We start from the raw sequence: 26,178 nt of genomic DNA, 5'->3' as shown, positions 1-26,178 counted from the left end.
TCCCCATGACTATTTGGTAACTACCAATTTATACCTCTTATTCCCTTCACCTTTTTCATCCAGTCCTTCAACCCCTCTCTCATCCGGCAACTACCAAAATGTTTTCTGCATCTATGAATCTGTTTCTGTTCTGCTTGCTCATTTATTTTGATTTTTAGATTCAATTCTTGATATGGACATGTGTTTACTCCAATTTTGTTGTTCAAATTTTTTATCTTTTTCCCCTTCTTCTTCTTAAGGTTCTTGTTTTTCATTACTTTGAATATTTTATGCTAATCTCTTTTGTCCTGCAAAGTTTTTGCTGAGAAATCAGCTGAACTGATTTCTATGGGAACTCCCCTGTGCGTAACTAACTGCTTTTCCATTGTTGTTTTTATGATTCTATTTTTGTCTTTAACCTTTGGCATTTTCAATGTGGTGTGTCTTGGTGTGGGCCTCTGTTAGTTCATCTTGTTTGGGACTCTTTGTGCATCCTGGACTTGTATGTCTAATTTCCTTTACCAGGTTAGGAATGTTTTCTGTCATTGTTTCAAACAGGTTTCCAGTTTCTTGCTCTTAGTCTTTTCTTTGTAGCATCCCCATTATACAAATGTTGTTACACTTGAAGTTGTCCCAGAGGCTTTTTACACTATCCTCATTCTTTTTATTCATTTTTTTTGGTGCTGTTCTGTTGGGTGTTTTTTGCTTCTTTATATTCCAAATCGCTAATTTGATTCTCAGCTCCATCTACTCTACTGTTGACTCCCTATAAATTATTCTTCATTTTAGTTAGTGTATCCTTCCCTTCTGACTTATCCTTGTTTCATGCTGTTGAGGTTCTCACTAGTTCACTGAGGATCTCTGTAACCTGTGTTTTGAAATCTGCATCTTGTAGATTGCTTGTCTCCATTTTGTTAGCTCCTTTTCTGGAGTGTCATTCTGTTCCCTCATTTGGGACATGTTTCTTTGTTTCCTTACTTTGGCAGCCTCCATGTATTTGTTTATGTATTAAGAGGAGCTTCTGCATTTCCCAGGCTTGATAGCATGCCTTTTATGTAGTAGGTGTTCTATAGGGATCAGTGGCACAGCCTCCCTGATCACCCAAACTGGGCATTCAAAGTGAGCCCTTCCCCAATGTGGTTGTGTACACCCTCCTTTTGTAGTTGAGCCTTGATTGTTGGCATGTGAATGGGAGAGATTTACCTCTAGGCCAACCAGCTGTAAGGGCTGGCTGTGACCACCAATCACTGATCTTCAGCCACCATGCATGATCAGCTGTACAGGGGCCCATCTCACAGAGCAGGACTTACTTCTGCAGGGCACAGGTGCCCACTGAGTTTGCTCCTTGACTGTGTCTCTTGTAGATTATGTTGTGTAGTACTTCAACATGGTCTGACGCTGTCCACTGAATGTGCTGTCTCTGGGGCCTCCCTGGAGGTGCAGACCAAGGTCAGGTACCAACTGTGTTCTGCCCAGGACCACATGGAATGGACTACAAAGCAATCTGCAGATGACTGCTACTTGTGCTGGGCATGGAGGTGCCTAGGAGAGGTCAACCTGTGAACCAAGGCTTGCTGCTGCTAGTTCCAGGCCTGGGGCCTCCTAACAAGGCATACAAGATATTCCAAGGCCAGATAATGTTTATCTGAGAGATTTTAATTTTTAGTGTTATTTTATTTATTTTTATTATTTATTTTTAAAATATGTTATTGATTATGTTATCACAGCTGTCCCATTTTCCCCACTTTACTCCCACTGCCCTGTATCTCCCTCCCCTTAGTTCATGTCCATGGGTCACACATAAGATCTTTGGCTTCTCTATTTCCTATACTATTGTTAACCTCCCCTTATCTATTTTGTACTGATCATTTATGCCTCTTATTCCCTGTGCCTTTCCCCTGATTCTTCCCACTGATAACCCTCCATGTGATCTCCATTTCTGTAATTCTGTTCCTCATCCAGCTGTTTGCTTAGTTTGTTTTTGTTTTTAGGTTCAGTTGTTGATAGTTGTGAGTTTGTTGTCATTTTGCTGTTCATAGTTTTGATCATCTTCTTTTTCTTAAATAAGTCCCTTTAATATTTCATATAATGAAGGCATGGTGATGATGAACTCCTTTAACTTGACCTTCTCTGGGAAGCACTTTATCTACCCCTCCATTCTATATAATAGCTTTGCTGAATAGAATAACCTTGGATATAGATCCTTGCCTTCCATGACTTTGAATACTTCTTTCCAGCCCCTTCTTGCCTGGAAGGTTTCTTCTGAGAAATCAGCTGATAGTCTTGTGGGAACTCCTTTGTAGGCAACTGTCTCCTTTTCTCTTTCTGCTTTTAAGATTCTCTCCTTATCTTTAATCTTGGCTAATGTAATGATAATGTGACTTGGTGTGTGCTTCCTTGGGTCCAACTTCTTTGGGACTCTCTGAGCTTCTTGGACTTCCTGGAAGTCTATTTGCTTTGGCAGATTGGGAAAGGTCTCCTCCATTATTATTATTTTTTAAAACATCTTTTTGTTGTTCGAGTACAGTTTGCTGCATTTCCCCCCAGCTCTCCCCAACACCCTAGCCCTCCCCTGTTTCCACCCACCTTGTTATTGTCCTTGTGTCCTTTATAATTGTTCCTGCAAACCTTCACCTTTTTCCCATATAATCCCTTCCCCTCTCCCCTCTGGTCATTGTCAGCCTGTTCTCAATTTCAGCATCTTTGGTTATATTTTGCTTGCTTGTTGTTTTGGTGATTAGGTTCCTGTTAAAAGTGAGATCATATGGTATTTGCCTTTCACCACTTGACTTATTTCACCTAGCATAATGCTTTCCAGCTCCATCCAAGCTGTTGCAAAGAGTAGGAGCTCCTTCTTTCTTTCTGCTGCATAGAATTCCATTGTGTAAATGTACCATAGTTTTTTGATCCATTCATTTACTGATGGGCATCTAGGTTGCTTCCAGCACCTAGCTATTGTAAATTGTGCTACTATGAACATTAAGGTGTATATACTCTTTCGAACTGATGTTTCAGGATTCTGAGGTGACAATTCCAGCAGTGGAATTGCCAGGTGAAAAGGCAGTTACATTTTTACTTTCTGAGAAAATTCCATAGTGTTTTCCATGGTGATTGTACCAGTCTGTAATCCCACCAACAGCACACTAGGGTTCCCTTTTCTTCACAACCTCTCCAGCACTTCTTGTTTGTTGCTTTGTTTATGATGGCCATTCTGACTGGTGTGAAGTGGTATCTCCTTGTAGTTTTAATTTGCATCTCTCTGATAGCTAGCAATACTGAGCATCTTTCATATGTCTCTGGACCCTCTGTGTGTTCTCCTTGGAGAAGTATCTCCTTGGAGAAGTCCTTTGCCCACTTTTTAATTGGGTTGATTGTCTTCTTAGAGTGGAGTTGTGTGAGTTATTTATATATTTCGGAGATTAAACCCTTGTCTGAGGTATCATTGGCAAATATGTTTTCCCATACAGTTGGTTCTCTTTTTATTTTGATACTGTTTTCTTTAGCTGTGCAGAAGCTTTTTATTTTGATGAGATCCCATTTGTTTATTCTTACATTTATGTCCCTTGCTCTAGGGGACATATTAGTGAAAATGTTGCTGTATGAAATATCTGAGATTTTCCTGCCTATGTTCTCCTCTAGGACTTTTATCATGTCATGACTTATATTTAAGTCTTTTATCCATCTTGAGTATATTTTTGTGTATGGTGTAAGTTGGTGGTCAAGTTTCATTTTTTTGTATGTAGCTGCCCAGATCACCCAACATCATTTTTTGAAGAGGCTATTTTACTCCATTTTATGCTTCTGCCCCCTTTGTCAAATATTAATTGACCATAGAGACTTGGATTTATTTCTGTGTTATCTGTTCTGTTCCATTGGTCTATGTGTCTGCTCTAATGCCAGTACCAGACTGTTTTGATTACAGTGGCCTTGTAATACAGTTTGATATCAGGTATTGTGACCCCTCCTACTTTGTTCTTTCTCAAGATTACTGCAGCTACTTGGAATCATTTATAGTTCCATATAAATTTTGAAGTGTTTGTTCTATGTCTGTGAAATATGCCATTGGTACTTTAATAGGTATTGCACTGAATCTATAAACTGCTTTGGGTAGTATGGACATTTTGATGATGTTAATTATTTCAATCCATGAACACAGTATATGCTCCCATGTGTTTGTGTCCTCCTTAATTTCTTTCTTCAGTGTTGTGTAGTTTTCTGAGTACAGGTCTTTTACCTCCTTGGTTAGGTTTATTCCTAGGTATTTTATTTTTCTTGTTGCTATATCAAGTGGGATTTTTTTTCTTGATTTCTGTTTCTGATGTTTTATTGTTGGTATACAAAAATGTGTTTGATTTCTGAATATTGACTTTGTATCCCACTGTTTCACCATATTTATTTATTAGGTAGAGCAGTTTCTGGGTGGTGTCTATAGGATTTTCTATGTACACTATCACGTCATCTGCAAACAATGACAGTTTTGTTTCCTCCTTTCCAATTTGGATGACTTTTATTTTCTTTTCTTACTTGATTGCTGTGGCTAAGACTTGTAATACTGTGTTGAATAGGATTGGTGAAAGTGGACAACCTTGTTTTGTTACTCATCTTAGTGGGAAAGGTTATAGTTTTTGCCCATTGAGTATGATGTTGGCTGTAGGTCACTTAATATGGCCTTTATTATGTTGAGGAATTCTTCCTCTATTCCCACTTTGCTGAGTGTTTTTATCATAAATGGTGCTGTACCTTATCAAGTGCTTTTTCTGCATCTATTGATATGATCATTAGTTTTTTATCTTTGCTTTTGTTTATGTTATGTATTACATTTACTGATTTGCAAATATTGTACCATCCTTGCATCCCTGGAATGAATCCCACTTGGTCATGGTGTATGATCTTTTTAATGTATTGTTGGATGTGATTTGCCAGTATTTTGTTGAGGATTTTAGCATCTATGTTCATCAGTGACACTGGCCTGCAGTTTTCTTTCTTTGTTGTGTCCTTATGTGGTTTTGGAATTAGGATGATGCTTGCTTCATAAAAAGAGTTTGGGAGTCTTTCATCTTCTTGAATTTTTTGGAATATTCTGTGGAGCATAGGGGTTAGCCCTTCCTTAAATTCTTTGTAGAATTCTTCTGGGAAACCATCTGGTCTAAGGCTTTTGTGTGTTGGGAGTTTTTTGATTACTGTTTCAATTTCATCAGCTGTTTTTGGTCTGTTCAGGCTTTCTGCTTCTTCTTCATTGAGTTATGGAAGATTCATTATTTTTTTCAAATTAGTTTTCAATCTATTGCTCTTCTCCTTCTGGGACAGGTATGATTCAGATGTTGGAATGTTTAAAGTTTTCCTGTAGTTTCCTAAGTCTCGCCTCAGTTTTGAAATTCTTGTTTCTTCATTCTGGTCTGGTTGAATGTTTATTTCTTCCTTCTAACTCAAACCATTGGTTTGAGTTCTCTTTTCCTTCCCATCACTGTTGGTTCCCTATACATTTTTCTTTATTTTACTTTGCATAGCCCTCCCTTTTTGTCTATTTTGTGACCATACTCAACCGTTTCTGTGAGCATGCTGATTACCTGTGTTCTGAACTCCATATCTGATAGGCTGGCTATCTCTTCATTGCTCAGTTCTATTTTTGGAGTTTTGATCTATTCTTTCATTTGGGCCATATATATTTTTTTCAGCACTATGTCTCAGCACAGCTGTTACATAGTATGGGCTAGAGCCTTAGACATTTGCCAGGGCAGGGCAATCCACATCTCTGGGTTGTGGCACTCTACATGGGGAATGGGTCCAAGAGGGAACAATGCCACTTGTTTGGCTCTTGGCTGGCTTTCAGTGACTTCCCCTGTTACCCACAAGCAAATTGGGCCCTTCCGGTGCTTATTCCTGGTTGGGTGGTTTTGTGTATGTTCTAGGACCCTGTGGGTCTCTCCAACAAACTTTCCTGTGAGTCTGGGAGTTTCTCTCACTGCTGCAACCCCCATGGATTTTTACCACCAGAGGTTTTGAGGCTTTATGTGCAAGCACTGGAACTTGGGGTTAAGAGGTCTGTCTCACTCCCCATTTGTTCTTCCTGGTTATCTGCATGCAAATGTGAGAACTTTCAGTCTGCAAGTCTCTGCCTTGCCTGTTCTGGTCCTCCAGCAACTCTCTTGCTGCATGTCCTCTCTGCCCCCACTGCCTGTCTCCTCCCTCCTACCAGTCTGAGTGAATGTTTCTTCTTTAACTCCTTGGTTGTTGGACTTCTACACAGTTTGACTTTCTGGCAGTTCTGGTTAGTTTTTGTTTTTAAATTTGTTGTTGTCCTTCTTTTGGTTGTGTGAGGAGGCAAGATGTATCTACCTACACCTCCATCTTGGCCAGAAGTTCTCTGAAAGATTTTAGGAACATCTGAAGCTTGTGCCTGGACAGGCCATTTGTATGGAAAAGCCACTGGAAACACCTTGTATAAGCCTGAAAGTTGGGTGGGTCAAGGCCCCAGGAAATCAGCAGGGTGGGGCCAACAGGGTGGGCCAGATTGATGGCATCTTAGATTTGGCACTTGATGGCCACCTCTGTTTTGGGGAGGACTCAACAAAAGAACAGTGTCTTCTGCAAACACTTTTGTCTGGGATAATGTTGCCCTTCCCAGCTCTTTCTGATGCCAGACAATTCAGTTCCTCCTCATATGTCTCTGGTGCCTTTCAAGTTTGTGCTCCAGTACTGGAGCTCAGAGGGAGTGAGTCAAGTAAGCCTCTGTATGGACCCTTTGAAAGGAACTGCCTAGGACTCCAGTAGCCTTCTGTTTCCAACAGCCTCAATCTCCACCAGGTTTTGCAGGTAGAAGTCATGGAGGCTTCTCTTCCTGGCACTGGAATCCTGAGCTGGGAGACCTGGTATGGGTTTGGGAACACTTGCTCATTAGTGGGGACCTCTACAGCTGAGAAAACTTTTCCAATTTTCATCTGCCAAATGTGGGTATGGGACCATCCTTTTCTATGTCTCCACCCCTCCTACCAGTCTTGGTCTGGCTTCTTTTTTAATTTCCTAGTTGTAGGACTTCTGTTCAGCTGGATTTCAGATGGTTCTGAATGATGGTTGCTCTGTAGTTTAGATGTAATTTTGGTGTGATTGTGGGAGGAGGTGAGTACCATGTTTACTTATGTTGCTGTCTTGATTGTAAGTCTTTTGCCATGTATTTTGGTTGTAAATATCTTTTGAATTTGAGAAAGTGTTGGGACAGAAAATACTTCATGTAACTAAGTGGGCTATTCAGAAGCTGAAAAGTTATTTTTTGTACTTTGTGAAGCCTTTATTTATTTTTGGAAATTGAACAAGAAATGTGGCTAATTTGTAAACTTCCTGCAGATTATTTGATGCTGGGCAAAATATACAATTATTTCTTTTGGTAAGTTTGTATTAACAATTTAAAAATGAGATGTCAAGAAAAGCCTATTCTTCCTTATGCTTAATTTATTTCTCTTTAAAAGAAATTAAATGTAACCATTTTGCTGGATTGATATAATTTCTTCTGGAGCAAAATCTGTGCAGTTGATAACCAATAAATGTAAAATATGGTAACTAGAATTAACTATACATAACAGTATACCTGATAACAGTAGTGTAATCTCAATTTGATCTAAAAGTAATTTTGAAAACAAGTATGTTTTATCTTGGACTTTCTAAATTTAAATTATATTTTTGAATATAAGCAATTTGTAGTATTATTAACTTGTCAAACACACTTTGAATGTAAATTTCAGTGCTGAAAAAAACATGAACTGAATGATCACTGATCAATTGAAGTCATCATATTACAGAACATTTGTCACAAATTTCCCAAGTATAATTTCTCAGAGGGACTAAGGATTATGTGAACTGCCCAACCTTGGCATACCCCTTTGATACTCCTGCCCATTTCCCCTTTTACTTTACCAAGGTGTTAAGCATGACTGTCACACTATTATGTTTTCTATTAAACCAGAAGTATGATGTTATTTAATATTTATCCTATATCTGTCACTGAATTTTACCACCTAAGTGTATGTTAATATGTTAATTCCTACATTTAAATATTTTTAGTTAAAAAAACTGAAAACAGATATGATATAATATGACTTCTTATATATATTCTGAAGCATGTTTAATGGTAGAATATAATAATGATTTAAAAATTTATTTCCTGAAAATTTCATTACAGTTATGGATATCAGTAGTGAAGTTACACAGATATCTTATGGTGATGATAGGTGTATGTGGGAGAAAAATCCTTCTTTCAGATTATTTTCCTGTTCTTAAAATTAATTAATTAATTATTATTATTTTTTAGATGATTTGTTTTCTGTATTATCTATGTCTAAATGTAAATGTCTCATTGTAAATGTCTAAAGGAAACATGACCGTATCTCATTTTTTTAGTTTTTTTTTAATAAGACAACATTTCACTCTTCCCTTCTGAAGAACCAGTAATATTTACTGATGAATTCTCTATGGTGTGTAGAAACCTTACCACTTTCCTTTCTATAGTCTTCAACTCAGTCTCCCATTGCTACCTGATATCTTTTAGACTGAAAAGATAAGGCAATATTAGAATATCATTGATGTTTGCTTGCAGCACTTCAGAAAGCAGTGAGATGTGGAGATGGTGAGGTAATTGGAGCATCCTCTGGGTGACATTTAGATGAAATCTCTGAGAATATGATTCAAATCAAGGAAAAAATGTAACAGAAATTGTTCTTGACTTCTGTTTAACTTAAGTCTAAGGACACACTTATTGAAAACAGGTTGCTTACTTTGTGGTTAAAAGTCTAAGTAAAACAGTGGAACTTAAATCTTCTCTGCAGTGACATTTTCATCGATGACATTAAGAACTTATTGAAAATCTGATGGCACATAAAAATAAAACTAGGAAAAAGGGGAGGGGAATCTATCTGTGGGACAGGGTATGGTATATTTGGGAGATGGGACTAGCTTGAAGGGGTGGGGTCAGGAGTTCTTAGAATAGTGGCAATGATCCAAATAGATCTATGTGAGGTAAAAAGAGATTGTAAAAATTAACCAGGAAGGCTTATTTTTCCTATTGCCCTAAATGAGTTTTATCTTTCATATATATTTGAATTGTTGAGAAAGGAGAAGCCCTAGCTGGTAATGTACTTTAAATCTTTTCTATTTTGTTACCATTGAAAAGTTAAATTAAACCACAGACTCTGGGTACACCATTTTAATATGATTAAAAACATTCATTACATTTCTCTTCTGAAAGCAGCTTCCCTACAGCACATAAAAGTTAAAAATGCATCTATATTAAAGTCTTATTCTTTTTCTAAATTGGAAAACATGACAGCAGATTAATTTTTTTCCAATGGACACTCATTAGAGTAATAAGAAATGTCCTGGTAATAAATGTCTAAAGGAAACATGACCATATCTCATTTTTTTATTTTTATTTTTTTAAATAAAAACAACATTTGGTGATAACCTGGTCATGGACACAGTAACAGTATGCAGCTTGCAACAGTATAATACATGGACACTGAAGTTGACTTGGCCTCAAAGCAGTAACTCCACAGTCCTACATTTCATGAAAGGGAGAAAAAACTTTTAAGTGTGTGATTACTTAGACTGTCCATGAGTTATTGGGTTCCCGTGCATGTTTGCATATCTTTGTCTCTTTTTGTATGATTTTATTTTTTGGCATCACCTTACCAGAAATTATTTAGGCAAAGGAAGGCAACATGTAAATTAGTTAATTTTATAAAACTTTTAGAAAAAGTTTTAGCTGAAACATAAAGCATTTTAGGTTTTAAAAGTTCTGATTCACAGAATAGGCAAGGTGGAGGCTGGCAGACTGGGTGGCCCCACATTTATGTGCGGATAACTGGGAAGAACAACTGGGAAGTGAGATGGTCCATGCAATCCAGGGTTCCATCATGGGGATACAAAGCCTCAAAATCTCTGGTGGTAAAAACCTGTGAGGGTTGTGGTGGTAGGAAACACTCCCAGCTTCACAGGAGAGTTTATTGGAGAGACCCATAGGGTTCTAGAACATACACAAACCCACCCAACCAGGAATCAGCATGGAAAGGCCCAATTTGATTGTGCATAGTGGGGGAAGTTACTGAAAGCTGGTGGAGAGCCAAGCAAGTGGCTTGTTGCCTCTCGGACCCCTTCCTCACATACAGTGCCACAACACAACAATGTGGATTGCCTGGCCTTCGTGAATGCCTAAGGCTCCACTCTTTACTAGGTAACAGCTGTGCCAAGACAAAAAAAAATATATGACCTAATGAAAGAACAGATCAAACCTCCAAAAACAGAACAAAGCAATGAAGAGATAGCCAGCCTATCAGATGCAGAGTTCAAAACACTGATAATAAGAATGCTCACAGAAATGGTTGAATATGGTCACAAAATGGAGGAAAAGGTGAAGGCTATGCACAGTGAAATAAAGGAAAATGTACAGGGAACCAACAGTGAAGGGAAGGAAACCAGGACTCAAATTGATGGTTTGAACCAGAAGGAAGAAATAAACATTCATCCAGAACAGAATGAAGAAACAAGAATTCCAAAAAATGAGGAGAGACTAAGGAAACTCTGGGACAACTTTAAATGTTCCAATATCTGAATCATAGGGGTGCCAGAAGGAGAAGAGAAAGAGCAAGAAATTGGAAACTTATCTGAACAAATAATGAAGGAGACCTTTCCCAATCTGCCAAAGGAAATAGACTTCCAGGAAGTCTAGGAAGCTCAGAGAATCCCAAATAAGTTGGACCCAAGGAAGCACACACCAAAGCACATCATCATTACATTAGCCAAGATTAAAGATAAGGAGAGAATCTTAAAAGCAGAAAGAGAAAAGGAGACAGTTGCCTACGAAGGAGTTCCCACAAGACTATCAGCTGATTTCTCAGAAGAAACCTTCCAGGCAAGAAGGGGCTGGAAAGAAGTATTCAAAGTCATGGAAGGCAAGGATCTATATCCAAGGTTATTCTATTCAGCAAAGCTATTATATAGAATGGAGGGGTAGATAAAGTGCTTCCCAGAGAAGGTCAAGTTAAAGGAGTTCATCATCATAAGCCCTTATTATATGAAGTGTTAAAAGAACTTATCTAAGAAAGAGAAGATGATAAAAACATGAACAGTAAAATGACAACAAACTCACAACTATCAACAACTGAACCTAAAAACAAAAACAAAAACAAACTAAGTAAATAGCTGGAAGAGGAACAAGATTACAGAAATAGAGATCACATAGAGGGTTATTGGTGGGAGGAGGGAGAATGGGAGAAAAGGACAGGGAATAAGAAACGTGATTGGTAGGTACAAAATAGACAGGGGGAGGTTAAGAATAGTATAGGGAATGGAGAAGCCCAAGACCTTATATGTGCCACCTGTGGATATGAACTAACGTGAGGGAGGGTGATGCGTGGGTCACCAGCCAGCAGTGATCACAGAATGCTGCGGATGGCTCGTCAAAACAGGAGAGAAAACATGCACAGAGACAGACCAGTTTCTGTGGAGAAGTAGGGACAGAACGGCCACACCCTCTAGTGGGGGGCGTGATGATTTACTGTCCAAACCGGCTTTTATTGGGTTCGTTTTGCATAAGAATTTAGGTAAAGCACATTCCTCATTGCGAGGAAGTAAGGATCAAACGATAGGTAACAAGGAACTCTGAGGTTCCATTTTAAGTCAGGGTCAAAGAGCTGTAAGACTTTAAGGAACAAACTAACTTCCTCCTTGGACCCTTCTCATTCAACTGAGAGCATTCTAAACAAAGAAGTTTTCACAGGAATTTACATGTTCTTTCTTAGGCCTGATCACCCGGGGAATCCGCCCTTTCCAACACAGGGTGGCACCACCCTGTCATTGTTTCAGGCTTAGGTGGAGCAAGGGAAGTAAGGCAGCCAAGAGATTAAGAGATTTTGTTGCAGAGCAGGACTCAGGCTTTGTCAAAGCCAAAGGGCAAGAGTCCATCACCCTTTTGCCGTAACCCCCAAAGTCCTTCTTTTGGGGGCCTCCCACGTGATCGTGCCTGTCTTAGATCGTTCACCCCTTGGGGAGTCTTACCCATCATTGGCTAACCAACCAAGCATTGGGGTCCAGGCAGGATGAGGTATGAAGGAGCAGAAGCAGCGCTCCTGTCAGGGAGATAAGCTTGTCTCCTTGCTGGCTTATGGTTCCAAGGGCGTTCCCTTAGCCTTAGCCTAGGTGGGGGTTACAGCTTCTGATACCAGGCAGGGTGGTTCCCAACAGGGGGGAGTGTGGGTGGGAGGATGGTGCAGGGCAGAGGGAAATAAAAGGGGGTAAAATGGGGACAACTCTAATAACATAATCCATAAAATATATATAAAAAAGAAAAAAAGTTCTGGCTCAGGTCTTTAGATGGGTAAATTTTGAAGATATTAGCTAAAATAAAGTTTTGACATACTTCTTGTCTATTGTTCTATCATTAACATGATGCCCTTATTATCATTAGTAAACATTTTTAGAATATTATTACATGTTATTGTGTAGAGCAATTTTTTAGTAACAAAATTGAGGAAGGTATTGTTACCATCCTAATGCAATTTAATTAGGTACAGATGTTTACTTTTGGACTGATAGAGAGCATTAGTAAGTATCAGCTCATAAGCGACAAACCTCCTGAAGTTAGTGAGTTAACACAATGCTAGTTTTTCTCTCATTCATGTGAAGTTCAAAATACTTCCTGTGGTAGAGAGAGTAATGACCTCAAGCACTTTGCGATGAAGGCAAGAAATAATGAATAAATGATAATAAATACATTCATGCCTCTAGTGGTAAAATAACTTGACTGATGTGAGCCAGAAAGCCTGGGGTGGAAGTGAACAAATTTAAATAATTAAGTTCATGATCTTCATGAAAAATAATTTTGCCTTAATTTTTCAGTGCTACTGATGATCTATGCTGAGCCATGAGCATCAGCCCTGCTTGCTGCTTTCTCCAGTGTAGAGGAAGTTAACACCATAGGGAACATTTAAGTAGATGTTGTGAGTCTTGAAATATTACTCTGCCAGATTTCACCAGATGAGTTCTGAATACCAGATGGTGCTACCTCATTTGTATTTTTATAAATATAAAATTCTTTTATTTTTTAAAAGAAGAAATAGGGATCATTTTGGCTCCAGAAAAATGTAAAAATTACTTTATTTTGCTGCAGTCTTGCCTCAATCTGCTATCTCACATAAGCCTTATTAACAACATTTGTATATAAAAATTTTTAATAATACCTTGTTGAAAATAGCTCTATTTTTCATGTTATAAAATAATATATATTTATCCCCAAACATTTAGAATATATAGAAAAGGAAATAGATCATCACACTGACTTAGAAAATGTTAACTCTTTGGTGCATATCTTCCTATAAATGTTGATTCATTCTTTGCAAGAGCAACTTTTAAAATATTCTTACCTGTACCCAAGATGCCATATTAAACAAAAGTTTTTAGACTTTATGATCTTCTTATCAAACACTTATTTTCATCTTACAATAGGATACTCCTGGGCATGCAATTGCTTATGCTAGAGATCTGGTAGTTATTTTGGTACCTCCCTCTCCCTCACCTCCCACCTTCAATCTGTTACCAAGTCCCATTGATTCTACCTATCTTTATCCACTTTTCTTCATATCCACTGCCACCACCTGCTTACTGGCCCATGCACATATTTCTTTCTGCCTACAATACTTTCCCTTCTCCATATTCCTACAACTTACATTCCCAAGACTACTTTCTTGCTCATAATGATGTAATAACTACTTGTTCTTTAGATTTCATTTTTGGGTATCATTTTTTTTTTAGAAAAACTTTTCTGGTAAACCAATTCAGAATGGGTTTGGTATTCCCTTTGATGCTTTCTTAGCACCTTATGCATATCAACTAGTGATACCAGTTATCACTACAATACTGTACCCTCTTCACTTGTCTGTGTTCCTCACTGTGTTCCTAGTGCTTAGCAAATGCCTGCCCTTGCAGGTGACTGATACACATTGTTGAATGGATGAATGAGCATAGTATGAAATTAGGTTAAATGGGTAAATGAGATCTGTTTTGGCCTCTGAGAACTATATTGATTTCTGAGAACAACAGGGACGCAGAAATACACTACTTTAGAACTTGTATCATTAGGGAACACAAATTGAAAATAAATGAGATAAACTAAAGAGTACTGCTAGGAGATTATTGTTTGATCTGAGGCTGAAGAAATGAGAACATCACTCTTATTGGGACTAGAAAGGTATAAATATGAGGACCTCAAGTAAATAAGCAAAGACCTGACCCTGTTTTTTGGTGGATTAGATAATATAAATAGATCCATCAGGGGTCCATCTCAAATAGCTGAGAGAGGTAATTTTAAGAGAAGAAATGATGGTCACAGGCTGGAAAGAAACCTTAAGCAAAAAAGGTGGAAGATCACTAAAGGTGGCCCCTGTCTGTCCCACCACCAGCAAAGGGCTCACTTAGCTGAAGTCTTTCTGACATGGCTTCACAAACTTTTTCCCAGACAGAGGGAATCTCACTGCCCCTCTGGGCAGTGTTTCTATTCTCCCAAGAGATACTCTTTGGTTTTCTTACTTAGCATTTTAGCACAGACTAGTTGCAGTAATAAAGAACTGCACATAACACAATCTGTCATCCAAAATGTTGAAAAACAGAGCCAGGAGGTTAATTTCTGGTGTTCACAAATACTGAGGAAACACTTCAAAAACAACATATGTATTTGTATGTAGGTCATACAATGGATCATAACTATAAACAATAACATTTTTGAATAGAAAGAAAATGTCAACATGGAATCATAATTAATGAGCAAGTATTTAAAGTCTGTATATTTAATATATTACTATATTTAAGTAATATGTTACAAATTCATTTAATATATTGAATGTAAATTTATATACTCAATATATTAGTATGTGTGGTATGTAGATGCAAGGAGTATAAAAATTAGTTTGTTCTCTCAGGGAGCTTATGCTTTGGGCGAGGAGATAAGATGTAGATAAATAAAATTACAAGAGTAACTAATTTAATGTAAAGATAAATTATTACTTAAGGCAGTGGGTTTTAGATAACAAGTCAATGCAAGGAGAATTAAACAAGCTGAGGGAATTTATTAGAAGGAGACAGGAACATATCACCAACAGCAGGAAAGCAGCAGGCACTGCAAAGGAGCTACAATGACTGGAAAGCAAGCACCTCCCTTCTCTGTTCCTTCCTCCAGCCCCAGCACTGACTCATTTTCTGCTGTGATCCAGAGTGCCCAGATAGGCAGGTTGCTTACTAGCTTACTTGATTCCAGTTTCAAATTTTTCAGTTGAAGAAATCTGATTATGCTAATTGTGTTGAGTATTTATTCTTCATCCAACCAATTATGATTTACACAATAGAAATAAAGCTATCAGGGCTCAGAGAGGCCATTTTCAGAGAAGATCTGAAATAGTAATGTAAATATTTTGTTTAGGGGTACCTACCCAGTAGGTGTGGCTGAATCATTAGATTCCAACTGGATAACAATCTCTGGGGTTATAAAAATAATGAGGACTTGTTATAAAAAGCCATGATTTGGTTAGAACTTCTACTTGGCACTGTAGAGATTTTTCTATTGAATGGGTATTTTCATATACATTAATCACAGCCATGCTTGTTTGGAATGTCATTCTGCCATCTGTTATATTAACTAATAGTCATACTTTTCTTTCGTTTATTTCAAAGTTTCCTTTGGGAGAAAAGTCTTTGTGGGAGAGTGTAGGATTATACCTTTGTTAATAAATTAGTTTTTATTAAGTGTAACACAGATAAACCCAGCATTGAGGACAAGTCTGTAGATGCTCAGGAGAGCACTGAAATTATATTACCTATGTGTGGTTATCTCCCAAATTTTAAAATTACTTGCATTCAGTTTATTTTTATCTATCTATTTATGTATGTATGTATCTATCTATCATTTATCTACCTGACATTTATCTTAATCCTCACCTGAGGACATCCTTATTGATTAGAGAGAGAGAGAAGAAGGAGGAGGAGGAGGAGGAGAAAGAGAAGAAGAAAAGGAGGAGGAGGAGGAAGGAAAAAAGAGAGAGAGAGAAACATTAATTGGTTGCCTTATGTACACAACGTGACTGGGGACTGAACTTGCAACTCAGACATGGGCCCAGACTGGGGATTGAACCCTCAACCTTTTGGTTTGTGGAATGACATTCCAACCAACAGCACCACCTGGCCAGGGCATATATAGTTTACTGTAATATGCTGTGCTTGGCAGGAAAATATCTGAAAACTGTGGTTCTTCCAAAACATGTAACATGAGACAAAATGAATACCATGGCAGTACAGCAGAGAATATGCAATTATACACTACAGTTCAAATGGCTTGAACCAATCTCTGAGGAGATCTTGGATGGTTCTAAAACTGTCCATGACATACTATTGATAAGGATGTAATGTGTGTGTTTGTTCAAATTGGCTTTTGAGAAGGATTCAATTACTGATATTATGTTAGTTCCTTAATCTTTTTGCTTTTTAATCTTTTTACTTAAATACACACAGCCAAACATTTTATTGCGGAGAACAATTAAGAAATACTGGGTATAGTTTCATAAGGTACATAAGCTACAGTGATTCTTTAGTATCTATCTAAAGGATAAGTTAAAATTTAAGAACTTTTTGAAACTTCCAACAGGGAATTCAAAAAATAGAGATGGCTTTTATGTCTACGTGTTCAGAAATAAAGTCAAGCTACTTTTTCTCATCCTAAAATGAAATTCCAAATTATTGAAAAGCTGTTAACTATAGGATTTGAGTGTAACTGGAGAATGTAATATGAAAAACATTTTATATTATTGAAGTCCAGGGATGTATGTTGTATACAAAATGTTCATTTCTGGGTAGAATGCTCCTTTACTCATTTATTTTTGGCCTGGCCATGATGTTCCAGATACTATGATCTTATACTAGGACAATGAGAGAAGTGGAATTATGATGAGATTTCTAGAGTAAGGGAGCATTTCTTCCTATGTTGGCTGTCTGGTGAGTGAAGCTGGTGGGCTCTGAGATGAGTCTTTGCTATAAAACTAAGACCTCAGTTTACTAGGGCCTCAATGGCTCCTTTTTTTGTGGGCTGATGTGGATGTATGTTGTGTATCATGCAACTAGCTCACTTTTCAGATCATGTGGAAGACTCAAGGGAGCTGGAGGAACAATTGATGCTCTGGCTCCATGTGAAAATCAATGCCTGCAGTGGGGGGTGGGATGGGTGGAGGAGGGCTAAGGGGGAAAAGTTGGGACAATTGTAATAGAATAAAAATAAAAATAAAGATAAAATCAATGCCTGGAGTCCAAGCAACACAGCTCAGCATCTTTCTGGTGTCACTGAGCTACTTGCTGACAGCATCCTTCACTCATTCACACATTATATTTTACCAAGAATCTAGCCATGACTCAATAAACATGTGTCAAGTGAGCTGGATGTGTACATTGATTTAGGATTTTGACTATAAGTTCAGTCACAAAAAAGCTACCTAAAACAGGTAAAAAAGTAAATCAGAAGCCCATGAAAACGCTTCTAAATCTCAAAAATTTATTCGATTGTCTAGATTTTAGAGTTTAGTTTGGAAACTTACTGGTCTTAGTTACCTAACACAAAGATTTTGCCTCAGTTGACTACTTTGAAAAGCATGTTAAATTTGTTTTATTCTTAAAACATTTGTGGGATAGTTATGCTTGAATTATAATTCATCCCATGGACTGAATACATACTATGTGTAAAGCATTTTGTTATATTCTCTAAGGAAAAAACAATTCCTTTAATATAAGGTAATTGTCCTCTCTCAGAGTTTGTGGTCTCAATTGGGACCACAACTGGGAAATTGAGATGTATAAAAATACAATGATACCTGGAAGGATGTGATAAATGCATATAGAGTTGACCCTTGAACAACATGATTTTAAATTGCAATTGTCCACTTATACATGGATTTTTTCAATAAATAATGTAAATGTGTTTTCTTTTCCTTATGATTAAAAATATTTTTATCATTGTTCTATTATAGTTGTCCTAATTTTCCACTGTTGCTCTCCCCTGCCATGACCACCCTCTGCACCCACAGTCAATCCCCACACTGTTGTCCATTTCCATGGGTCATGTATCCCTGTTTGTGGATAAGATGCTTCCCCTTCTTTCCCCCTTTATCCTCCTCTCCAACCCTCTCTGGTTGCTGTCAGTCTGTTTTTTGTTTCCATGCCTCTAGTTTTATTTTCTTCAATTTTTTTATTTTGTTCATTAGATTCCTCTTATAGGTGAGATCATATGGTATTTGTTTTTTACCACCTGCCTTAGTTCACTTAGCATAATGTTGTCCAGTTCCATCCATGATGTTGCTAAAGGTAGGAGTTCCTTCTTTCTTTCTGCTGCATAGTATTCCATTGTGTAAATGGGCCATAGTTTTTTGATTCTCTCACTTACTGATGAGCACTTAGGCTGTTTTCAGTACTTGGTTATTGTAAATTGTGCTGCTCTGAACACAGGGGTGCATAGGTTCTTTTGAATTGGTGTTTCAGGATTTTAGGATACAAACTGAGCAGTGCCACTGCTGGGTCAAAAGGCAGTTTCACATTTAGTTTTCTAAGGAAATTCCAACTGTTTTCCACAGTGGCTGCACCAGTCTGCATTCCCACCAACAGTGCACTAGGTTTCCCTTTTCTTCACAACCTTCCCAGCACTTGTTGTTTGTTGATTTGTTAAGATGGCCATTCTGACTGGTGTGAAGTGGTATGTCATTGTGGTTTTAATTTTCATCTCTCTGATGGCTAGTGATGCTGAGCATCCTTTCATATGTCTCTGGGCTCTCTGTATGTTCTCCATGGAGAAGTGTCTGTTCAGGATTTTTCCCATTTTTAAATTGGATTGTTTTTCTTCCTGATGTGGAGTTCTTTATATATTTTGGAGATCACACCCTTGTCCAAGTTATCATTGGCAAATATGTTTTCCCAGATGGTTGATTCTCTTTTCATTTTGTTAACATTTTCTTTAATGATACAGAAGTTTTATTTTGATGTTGTCCCATTTGTTTATCCTTTCCTTTATATCCCTTGCCGTAGGGGATGTATTGATGGGATATCTGAAATTTCCCTTCCTATGTTTTCCTCTAGGACTTTTATGGCATCACAGATTATGTTTAAGTCTTTTATCAATTTTGAGTTTATTCTGGTGTATGATGTAAGTTGCCGGTCTAGTTTCACTTTTTTTTTTTTTTTGCATGTACCATTCCAGTTCTCCCAACACCACTTGTTGAAGAGGCTATATTTACTCCACTTATGTTCCTGCCCCATTTGTCAAATATTAATTACCATAAACACATGGGTTCATTTCTGGGATCTCTATTCTGTTCCATTGATTAATGTGTCTGTTCTTATGCCAGTACCAGACTGTTTTGATTATAATGGTCTTGTAGTATAGTTTGATATCAGGTATTGTGATCCCTCCTACTTTGTTCTTCTTTCTCAAGATTGGTGAGGCTATTTGGGGTCATTTTTGGTTCCATATAAATTTTTGAAATATTTGTTCTAAATCTGTGAAGTATGTGATTGGCATTTAAATAGAGATTGCATTGACTCTACAGATTGCTTTGGGTAGTATGGGCATTTTCATGATATTATTTCTTCCAATCCATGGACATGGTACATGCTTCCACTTGTTTATATCTTTCTTAATTTCTTTCTTCAGTGTTGTGTAGTTTTCTGAGTACAGGTCTTTTATCTCCTTGGTTAAATTTATTCCTAGGTACTTTGTTTTCTTGTTGCTGTAGTAAATGGGATTTTTTCCATAGTTACTCTCTTTGAAAGGTTGGTATACAAAAAAGCCTTCAATTTATGAATATTGACTTAGTATCCCATGTCAATATGCATTTGCCCAATTTACCTACTAGGTTGAATAGTGTTTTGGTGGAGCCTATAGGGTTTTCTGTGTACACTATTATGTAATCTGCAAATGAGTTTTACTTTTTCCTTTCTAATTTGGATATTTTTAATTTCTTTTTCTTGTCCAATTGCTGTGGTGAGAATCTAATACTATGTTGAATAAGAGCAATGAAAGCATACACCCTTGTCTTATTCCTTGTCTTAGTGAAAAACTTTTAGTTTTTACACATTGAGTATGATGTTGGCTGTAGGTCTATCATATATGGCCTTTATTGTGTTGAAGGATGCTCCCTCTACTCCCACTTTGCTGAGTGTTTTTATCATAAGTGGGTGCTGTACTTCATCAATTGCTTTTTCTGCATCTATTGATATGATTATGTACTCTTTGTCTTTCATTTCAGTTATGCTGCATATTATATTTATTGATTTGCCAATATTATACTGTCTTTTCATCTCTGGGATGATTCCTACTTGATCATATGTGTATGATATGAATGAGGTGTATGATATGATATGAGGTGTATGATATTTTTAATGTATGGCTGGATCTGGTTTGCCAATATTTTGTTGATGATTTCAACATCTATGTTCATCAGTGATAATAACCTGTAGTTATCTTTTTTGTGTCTTTACTGGTTTTGGAATTAGGGTAATACTGGCCTCATAAAATGAATATAGGAGTCTACTCTCTTCTTGAACATTTTGGAATAGTTTGAAAAGAATAGGAGTTAGCTCTTCCCTAAATGTTTGTTAAAAGTCACCTGTGAAGCTCTCCAGTCCAGGGCTTTTGTATGCTGGCAGTTTTTTGATTACTGCTTCAGTTTCACTAGTTGTCATCTGTCTGTTCAGGCTTTCTTCTTCTTTGTGATTCAGTTTTGGAGCCTTATATGCTTCTACAAATTTGTCCATTTCACCCAGGTTGTCAAATTTCTTTGCATATAGTTACTGTAGTAATTTCTTACAATCCTTTGCGTTTCTGTGATATCCATTGCAGTTTTTCCTCTCCCGTTTCTGGTTTTATTTGTTTAGGCCCTATCTTTTTGTTGATGAGTCTGGTTAAAGGCTTGTTGATTATGTTTTCAAAGAACGAGCTCCTGGATTTATTGATTCTTTGAATTATTCTTTTAGTGCCTATGTCATTTAATTCTGCTCTGATCTTGATGATTTCCTTCCTTTTACTTTCTCTGGGCTTTGTTTGGTGTTGTTCATCTTGTTCTTGTAGATGTTAGATAAGATTATTTATTTGAAAATTTTCTGCTTTTTCCCATCTTGCAGGATGGTGGGTGAAAAAACCAAAAAGCTGGATACTAAGGAGAAGAAACCCCAAGTCAAGAAGGCTGATGCTGGCAGCAAGGTTAAGAAGGGGAACCTCAAGGCTAAGACGCCTAAGAAGGGGAAGCCCCACTGCAGCGAAACCCTGTCCTCATCAGAGGGATTGGCAGGTATTCCCGGTCAGCCATGTATTCCCAAAAAGCCATGTACAAGAGGAAATACTCCGCAGCTAAATCCAGGGTTGAAAAGAAAAAGAAGGAGAAAGTTATGGCTGCTGTCACTAAGCCAGTTGGTGGCGACAAGAATGGTGGTACCCGGGTGGTTAAACTTCGTAAAATGCCTAGGTACTATCCCACTGAAGACATGCCTAGAAAGCTGCTGAGCCACGGCAAGAAGCCCTTCAGTCGGCACAGGAGAAAACTGCGGGCCAGCATCACTCCCAGGACCATCCTGATCATCCTCACTGGGTGCCACAGGGGCAAGAGGGTGATTTTCCTAAAGCAGCTGGGCAGTGGCTTGCTACTTGTGACTGGACCTCTGTCCTATAATCGAGTTCCTCTATGTAGAACACACCAGAAATTTGTCATCGCCACCTCCACCAAAATCGACATCAGTGGTGTGAAAATCCCCAAGCATCTCACTGACGCTTACTTCAAGAAGAAGAAGCTGCGCAAGCCCAGACACCAGGAGGGGGAGATCTTCGACACCAAGAAAGAGAAATATGAGGTTACTGAGCAGCGCAGGCTCGATCAGAAAGCCGTGGACTCGCAAATTCTGCCAAAAATCAAAGCTATCCCCCAGCTCCAGGGCTGCCTCCGCTCGGTGTTTGCCCTCACAAATGGCCTCTATCCTCACAAAATGAAGTTCTAAATTTCTTTTGAAAAACCTAATTAAATAACTGATCTATTTAAAAAAAAAAAGAAAGAAAATTTTCTGTCTTTTATAGGCAGGCCTGTATTGCTATGAACTTCCCTCTTAGGTCTGCCTTCACTGTGTCCCATAAGTTTTGGGCTGTTTTACATTTATTTTCATTTGTATCCAGAAACTTTTTGATTTCTTCCTTGATCTCATTGTTAATCCATTCATTATTTTTAAGTATATTTTATTGATTATGTTATTACAATTGTCCCATTTTTTCTCCTCTTTCTCCCCCTTCACCCTGCAACCTTCCTCCCACCAGCATTTCCCCCTGCCTTTGCCACCCTAGTTCAAGTCTACGGGTTGTACATGTAAGGTCTTTGGCTTCTTCATTCTCTATACTATTCTTAACCTCCCCCTGTCTATTTTGTACCCACCAATTATGTTTTTTATTCCCTGTACCTTTCCCTCTATTCTCTCTCCTCCTTTTTCCCATTGATAACCTTCCATGTAATCTCCATTTCTGTGATTCTGTTCCTGTTCTAGTTGTTTCCTTAGTTTGTTTTTGTTTTTAGGTTCAGTTGTTGATAGTTGTGTTTGTTGTTATTTTACTGTTCATAGTTGTGATCTACTCTTTTTCTTAGATAAATCCCTTTAACATTTCATATAATAGGGACTTGGTGATGATGAACTCTTTTAACTTGACCTTATCTGGAAAGCACTTTATCTGCCCTTCCATTCTAAATGATAGCTTTGCTAGATAGAGTAATTTTTGATGTAGGTCCTTGCCTTTCGTGACTTTGAATACTTCTTTCCAGCCTCTTCTTGCCTGGAGAGGAATCTTCTTGCTTTTTGAGAAATCAGGTGATAGTCTTATGGGAACTCCTTTGTAGTCAACTGTCTCCTTTTCTCTTGCTGCTTTTAAGATTCTTTCCTGAGTAGCTCAGTGGATTGAGTGCGGGCTGGGAACCAAAGTGTCCCAGGTTCGATTCCCAGCCAGGGTACATTCCTGGGTTGCAGGCCATAACCCCCAGCAACCGCACATTGATGGCACTCTCTCTCTCTCTCTCTCTCCCCCTCCCTTCCCTCCCTAAAAATAAATAAAATCTAAAAAAAAAAGATTCTCTCCTTATCTTTAATATTGAATAATTTAATTATGATGTGTCTTCATGTGTTCCTTTTGGGTCCAATTTCTTTGAGACTCTCTGGGCTTCCTGAACTTCCTGGAAGTCTATTTCCTTCACCAGATCAGGGAAGTTTCTTTTCATTATTTTTTCAAATAAATTTTCAATTTCTTCCTCTTCCTCTTCTACTTCTGGAACTCAATGATTCAGATGCTGAAACATTTAAGGTTGTCCTGGAGGTTCCTGAGCCTCTCCTCATTTTTTGGAATTCTTTTTCTTCATTCTGTTGTGGTTGAATGTTTATTCTTCCTTCTGTTTCAACTTGTTGATCTGAGTCCCAGTTTCCTTCCCCTCACTATTGGTCCCCTATATATTTTTCTTTATTTCACTTTTCATTGACTTCACTTCTCCCTCTGCTTTGTGTCTGTGCTGAGTAACTTCTATGAGCATTTTGATTACCAGTGTTTTGAACTCTGCATCTGATAGGTTGGCTGTCTCCTCATTACTTCATTCATTTTCTGGATTTTTGTTCTGTTCTTTCATTTAGGCTGAATTTCTTTGTCTCAGTGCAGCTGTTATATTGTAAGTGGTGGAGTCTTGTATATTTGTCATGGCGGGGCAACCCACTTCACTCTGTGGCACTGTATGTGGGGGAAGAGTTAGAGAGGGAACAATGCCATTTGCTTGACTCTTGACCTACTTTCAGTCACTCCCTGTGCTACCTGCAAGCAAATTGGGCCCTTCTGGTGCTGATCCCCAGGTGGATTGGCTTGTATATGCTCTAGGACTCCATGGGTCTCTTCAACAAACTCTCTTGTTATATTGGGAGTTTCTCCTGCCAGTGCAACCCCCACCAGATTTTATAGTCAGAAGTTTTGAGGCTTTAGTTTCCTACACTGGAATCCTGGGTTGCATGGCCTGTCTTGCTCCCTAGTTGTTCCTTCCAGCTTATTTTGATGTGGACATGGGACTGCCACGTCACCCACCCCATCTTCCACCTTTCTGGGAAGCCTCTCCACCCTGACTGCCTGTCTCCTTTACTCATACCAGTCTGTATGAATGTTTCTTCTTTTAACTCCTTGGTTGTGAGACTTCCATACAGTTCAATTTTCTGTCAGTTCTGGTTATTTTTGGTTTTTGCTCTTCCAGTATCTTAGATCTTCTGATTTTCTTAATATCATTTCCTTTTCTGTAGCTTACTTTATTATAAGAATACAGTGTATACTACATATGGCATACAAAATGTGTGTTAATTGACTGTTTATGTTAACGGTAAGGCTTCTGGTCCATAGTAGGCTCTTAGTTGTGTTTTGGGGGAATCAAAGGTTGTACTTGTATTTTTGACTGCACAAGGGGTCAGCACTTCTAAGTTGTGATTTGTGCAAGGGTCAACTGTATAACATAATTAAATTTAGCAATGTGAGTTTATGGTTTCATTAATAAAGCTGTTCCAAATGTCATTTCTGGAATGGTTAAAAAATTTCCTGGTTATTTTATACGTAAACTATAAGGAGAACCCATGTGTGTACATGAACATGGGTTTACACTGGTGTGCAGGTGCAAGCACATTGCTTTGTCCACTTGCCTGGCTGGATACTGTGTGTGACATAATGAAGTCAGAAAATCTAGATGTCCCTCTCTCTCTTTACCTTTCTGTGTGATATTGGGCTTATTACCAAATATCTCTAGGCATTGTCAGTGGAGGACATAGATACATCTCCTTGGTAAGGAGTGTTCTCTAGCATAAATGAGTGATCAGAAAAAGTGTTTTAGAAGTGATAAATCTACACACATTAACCCCAGGGAATTACTTTCCTTTGGCTTAAGGTATTCTAATTCTTATGTCAGCATTTAAATACTATGAAGACTAGTTGCTTTATGAAGATAAAATGTTATAGTTTGCTTTATACAGATTAAAAAACCATAAGTGTTTTTAATTGCTCTTAATTCTCCATGGCATGTTCATTTTCATTCTTAATGGCTCCACATGGCTTAAAATTAATTTTCATACTTACCCAATGTCATATTGTGGCTCTTTGATAACTTGCAAAAATTCTTTTACAAAGCTTATCATGCACAAAGATTTTCTTTATGTGCATATTAATAACTGATTACCAGTATGATCCAAAATTTTTAATCTTTATACCTCACCTCATCCCCAAAGGATAATCATTTATAGCTTTCACATAATAGCTAAAACACTAGACTGAATTGAAATGAAGTTCATTTTTTTAATAAATGAAAATGTTTATAAAATGTAGGTCAAGGACAACTACTCATTAGCAACTCTTCATTTAATGCCTGGACTTGACTTAACACAAAGTTCTCCTGTGAATTGAAGACACACCATCTGATGCATGGCTCCCTTTGGGCTGCAACCTGACTCTCTGGGACTTAGGAGAGATGAGCTGACCCATCAGGGTTTTAACAGACTTTGTTGGGGGACTTAATTTAAAAGTTGTTACATAGGTATTGTGATTTTAGACTGTCTAGAGAAACAAAATAATTTCTCTCCTTTGAGGAGCCACAGAGACTTAAAAGGAGGTTTGGTTATAAAATGGAGAAATCAAAGGTCAACTGGGAGAGGTAGTGAGCAGGTGATTTTGTAGCTGGCTGGGAAAAAGGGTTTCTTCTGGGCCTCAGTCCTGACTAGGGAGATAGAATGTAGATGGCCAAGAGAGAACTACTAAGTCTGTCAAACTCTAAGATAAGTTAAAAACATCTTTTCTTAGTAGGGGCCATTAATTTAGGAAAGGAGCATGTAAATGGTACCAGTAAGATATGAAGAAAACAATTCTTGCCTTTTATCTGTGAGTCAAACTAAAACAAGAGAAAAAGGGTGGCAGACTAAGCAATTAGGAATTGTTAGGAACAACTTTATAGGGTAAAAAAGAAATGCTAATCTGCTTTTAAGGAAGAGGTTCTCCTTATGCACCCCAATGTTCATAGCAGCACAATTTACAATAGCTAGGTGCTAGAAGCAACCTAGATGCCCATCAGTAAATGAATGGATCAAAAAACTATGGTGCATTTACAC

At 37.9% G+C, this 26,178-nt stretch overlaps 1 protein-coding gene across 1 annotated transcript; it reads left to right on the top strand.

Moving 5' to 3' along the window:
- The first annotated feature begins 21,163 nt into the window (after positions 1 to 21,163).
- LOC123825257 (60S ribosomal protein L6-like) lies at positions 21,164 to 22,055 on the top strand. The gene is given in 2 exon segments (XM_045848632.1): positions 21,164 to 21,293; positions 21,296 to 22,055. Coding segments are annotated over 2 exon segments (864 nt in total). The 3' UTR covers positions 22,030 to 22,055.
- Positions 22,056 to 26,178: the final 4,123 nt, after the last annotated feature.

Source organism: Phyllostomus hastatus, unplaced genomic scaffold (genome assembly GCF_019186645.2).
Source record: "Phyllostomus hastatus isolate PE091 unplaced genomic scaffold, TTU_PhHast_1.1 phas_contig_62, whole genome shotgun sequence".
Classification (NCBI taxonomy): domain Eukaryota; kingdom Metazoa; phylum Chordata; class Mammalia; order Chiroptera; family Phyllostomidae; genus Phyllostomus; species Phyllostomus hastatus.
The sequence above is the reverse complement of the archived record's forward strand: the minus strand, read 5'-3'. Positions and strand labels throughout refer to the sequence as shown.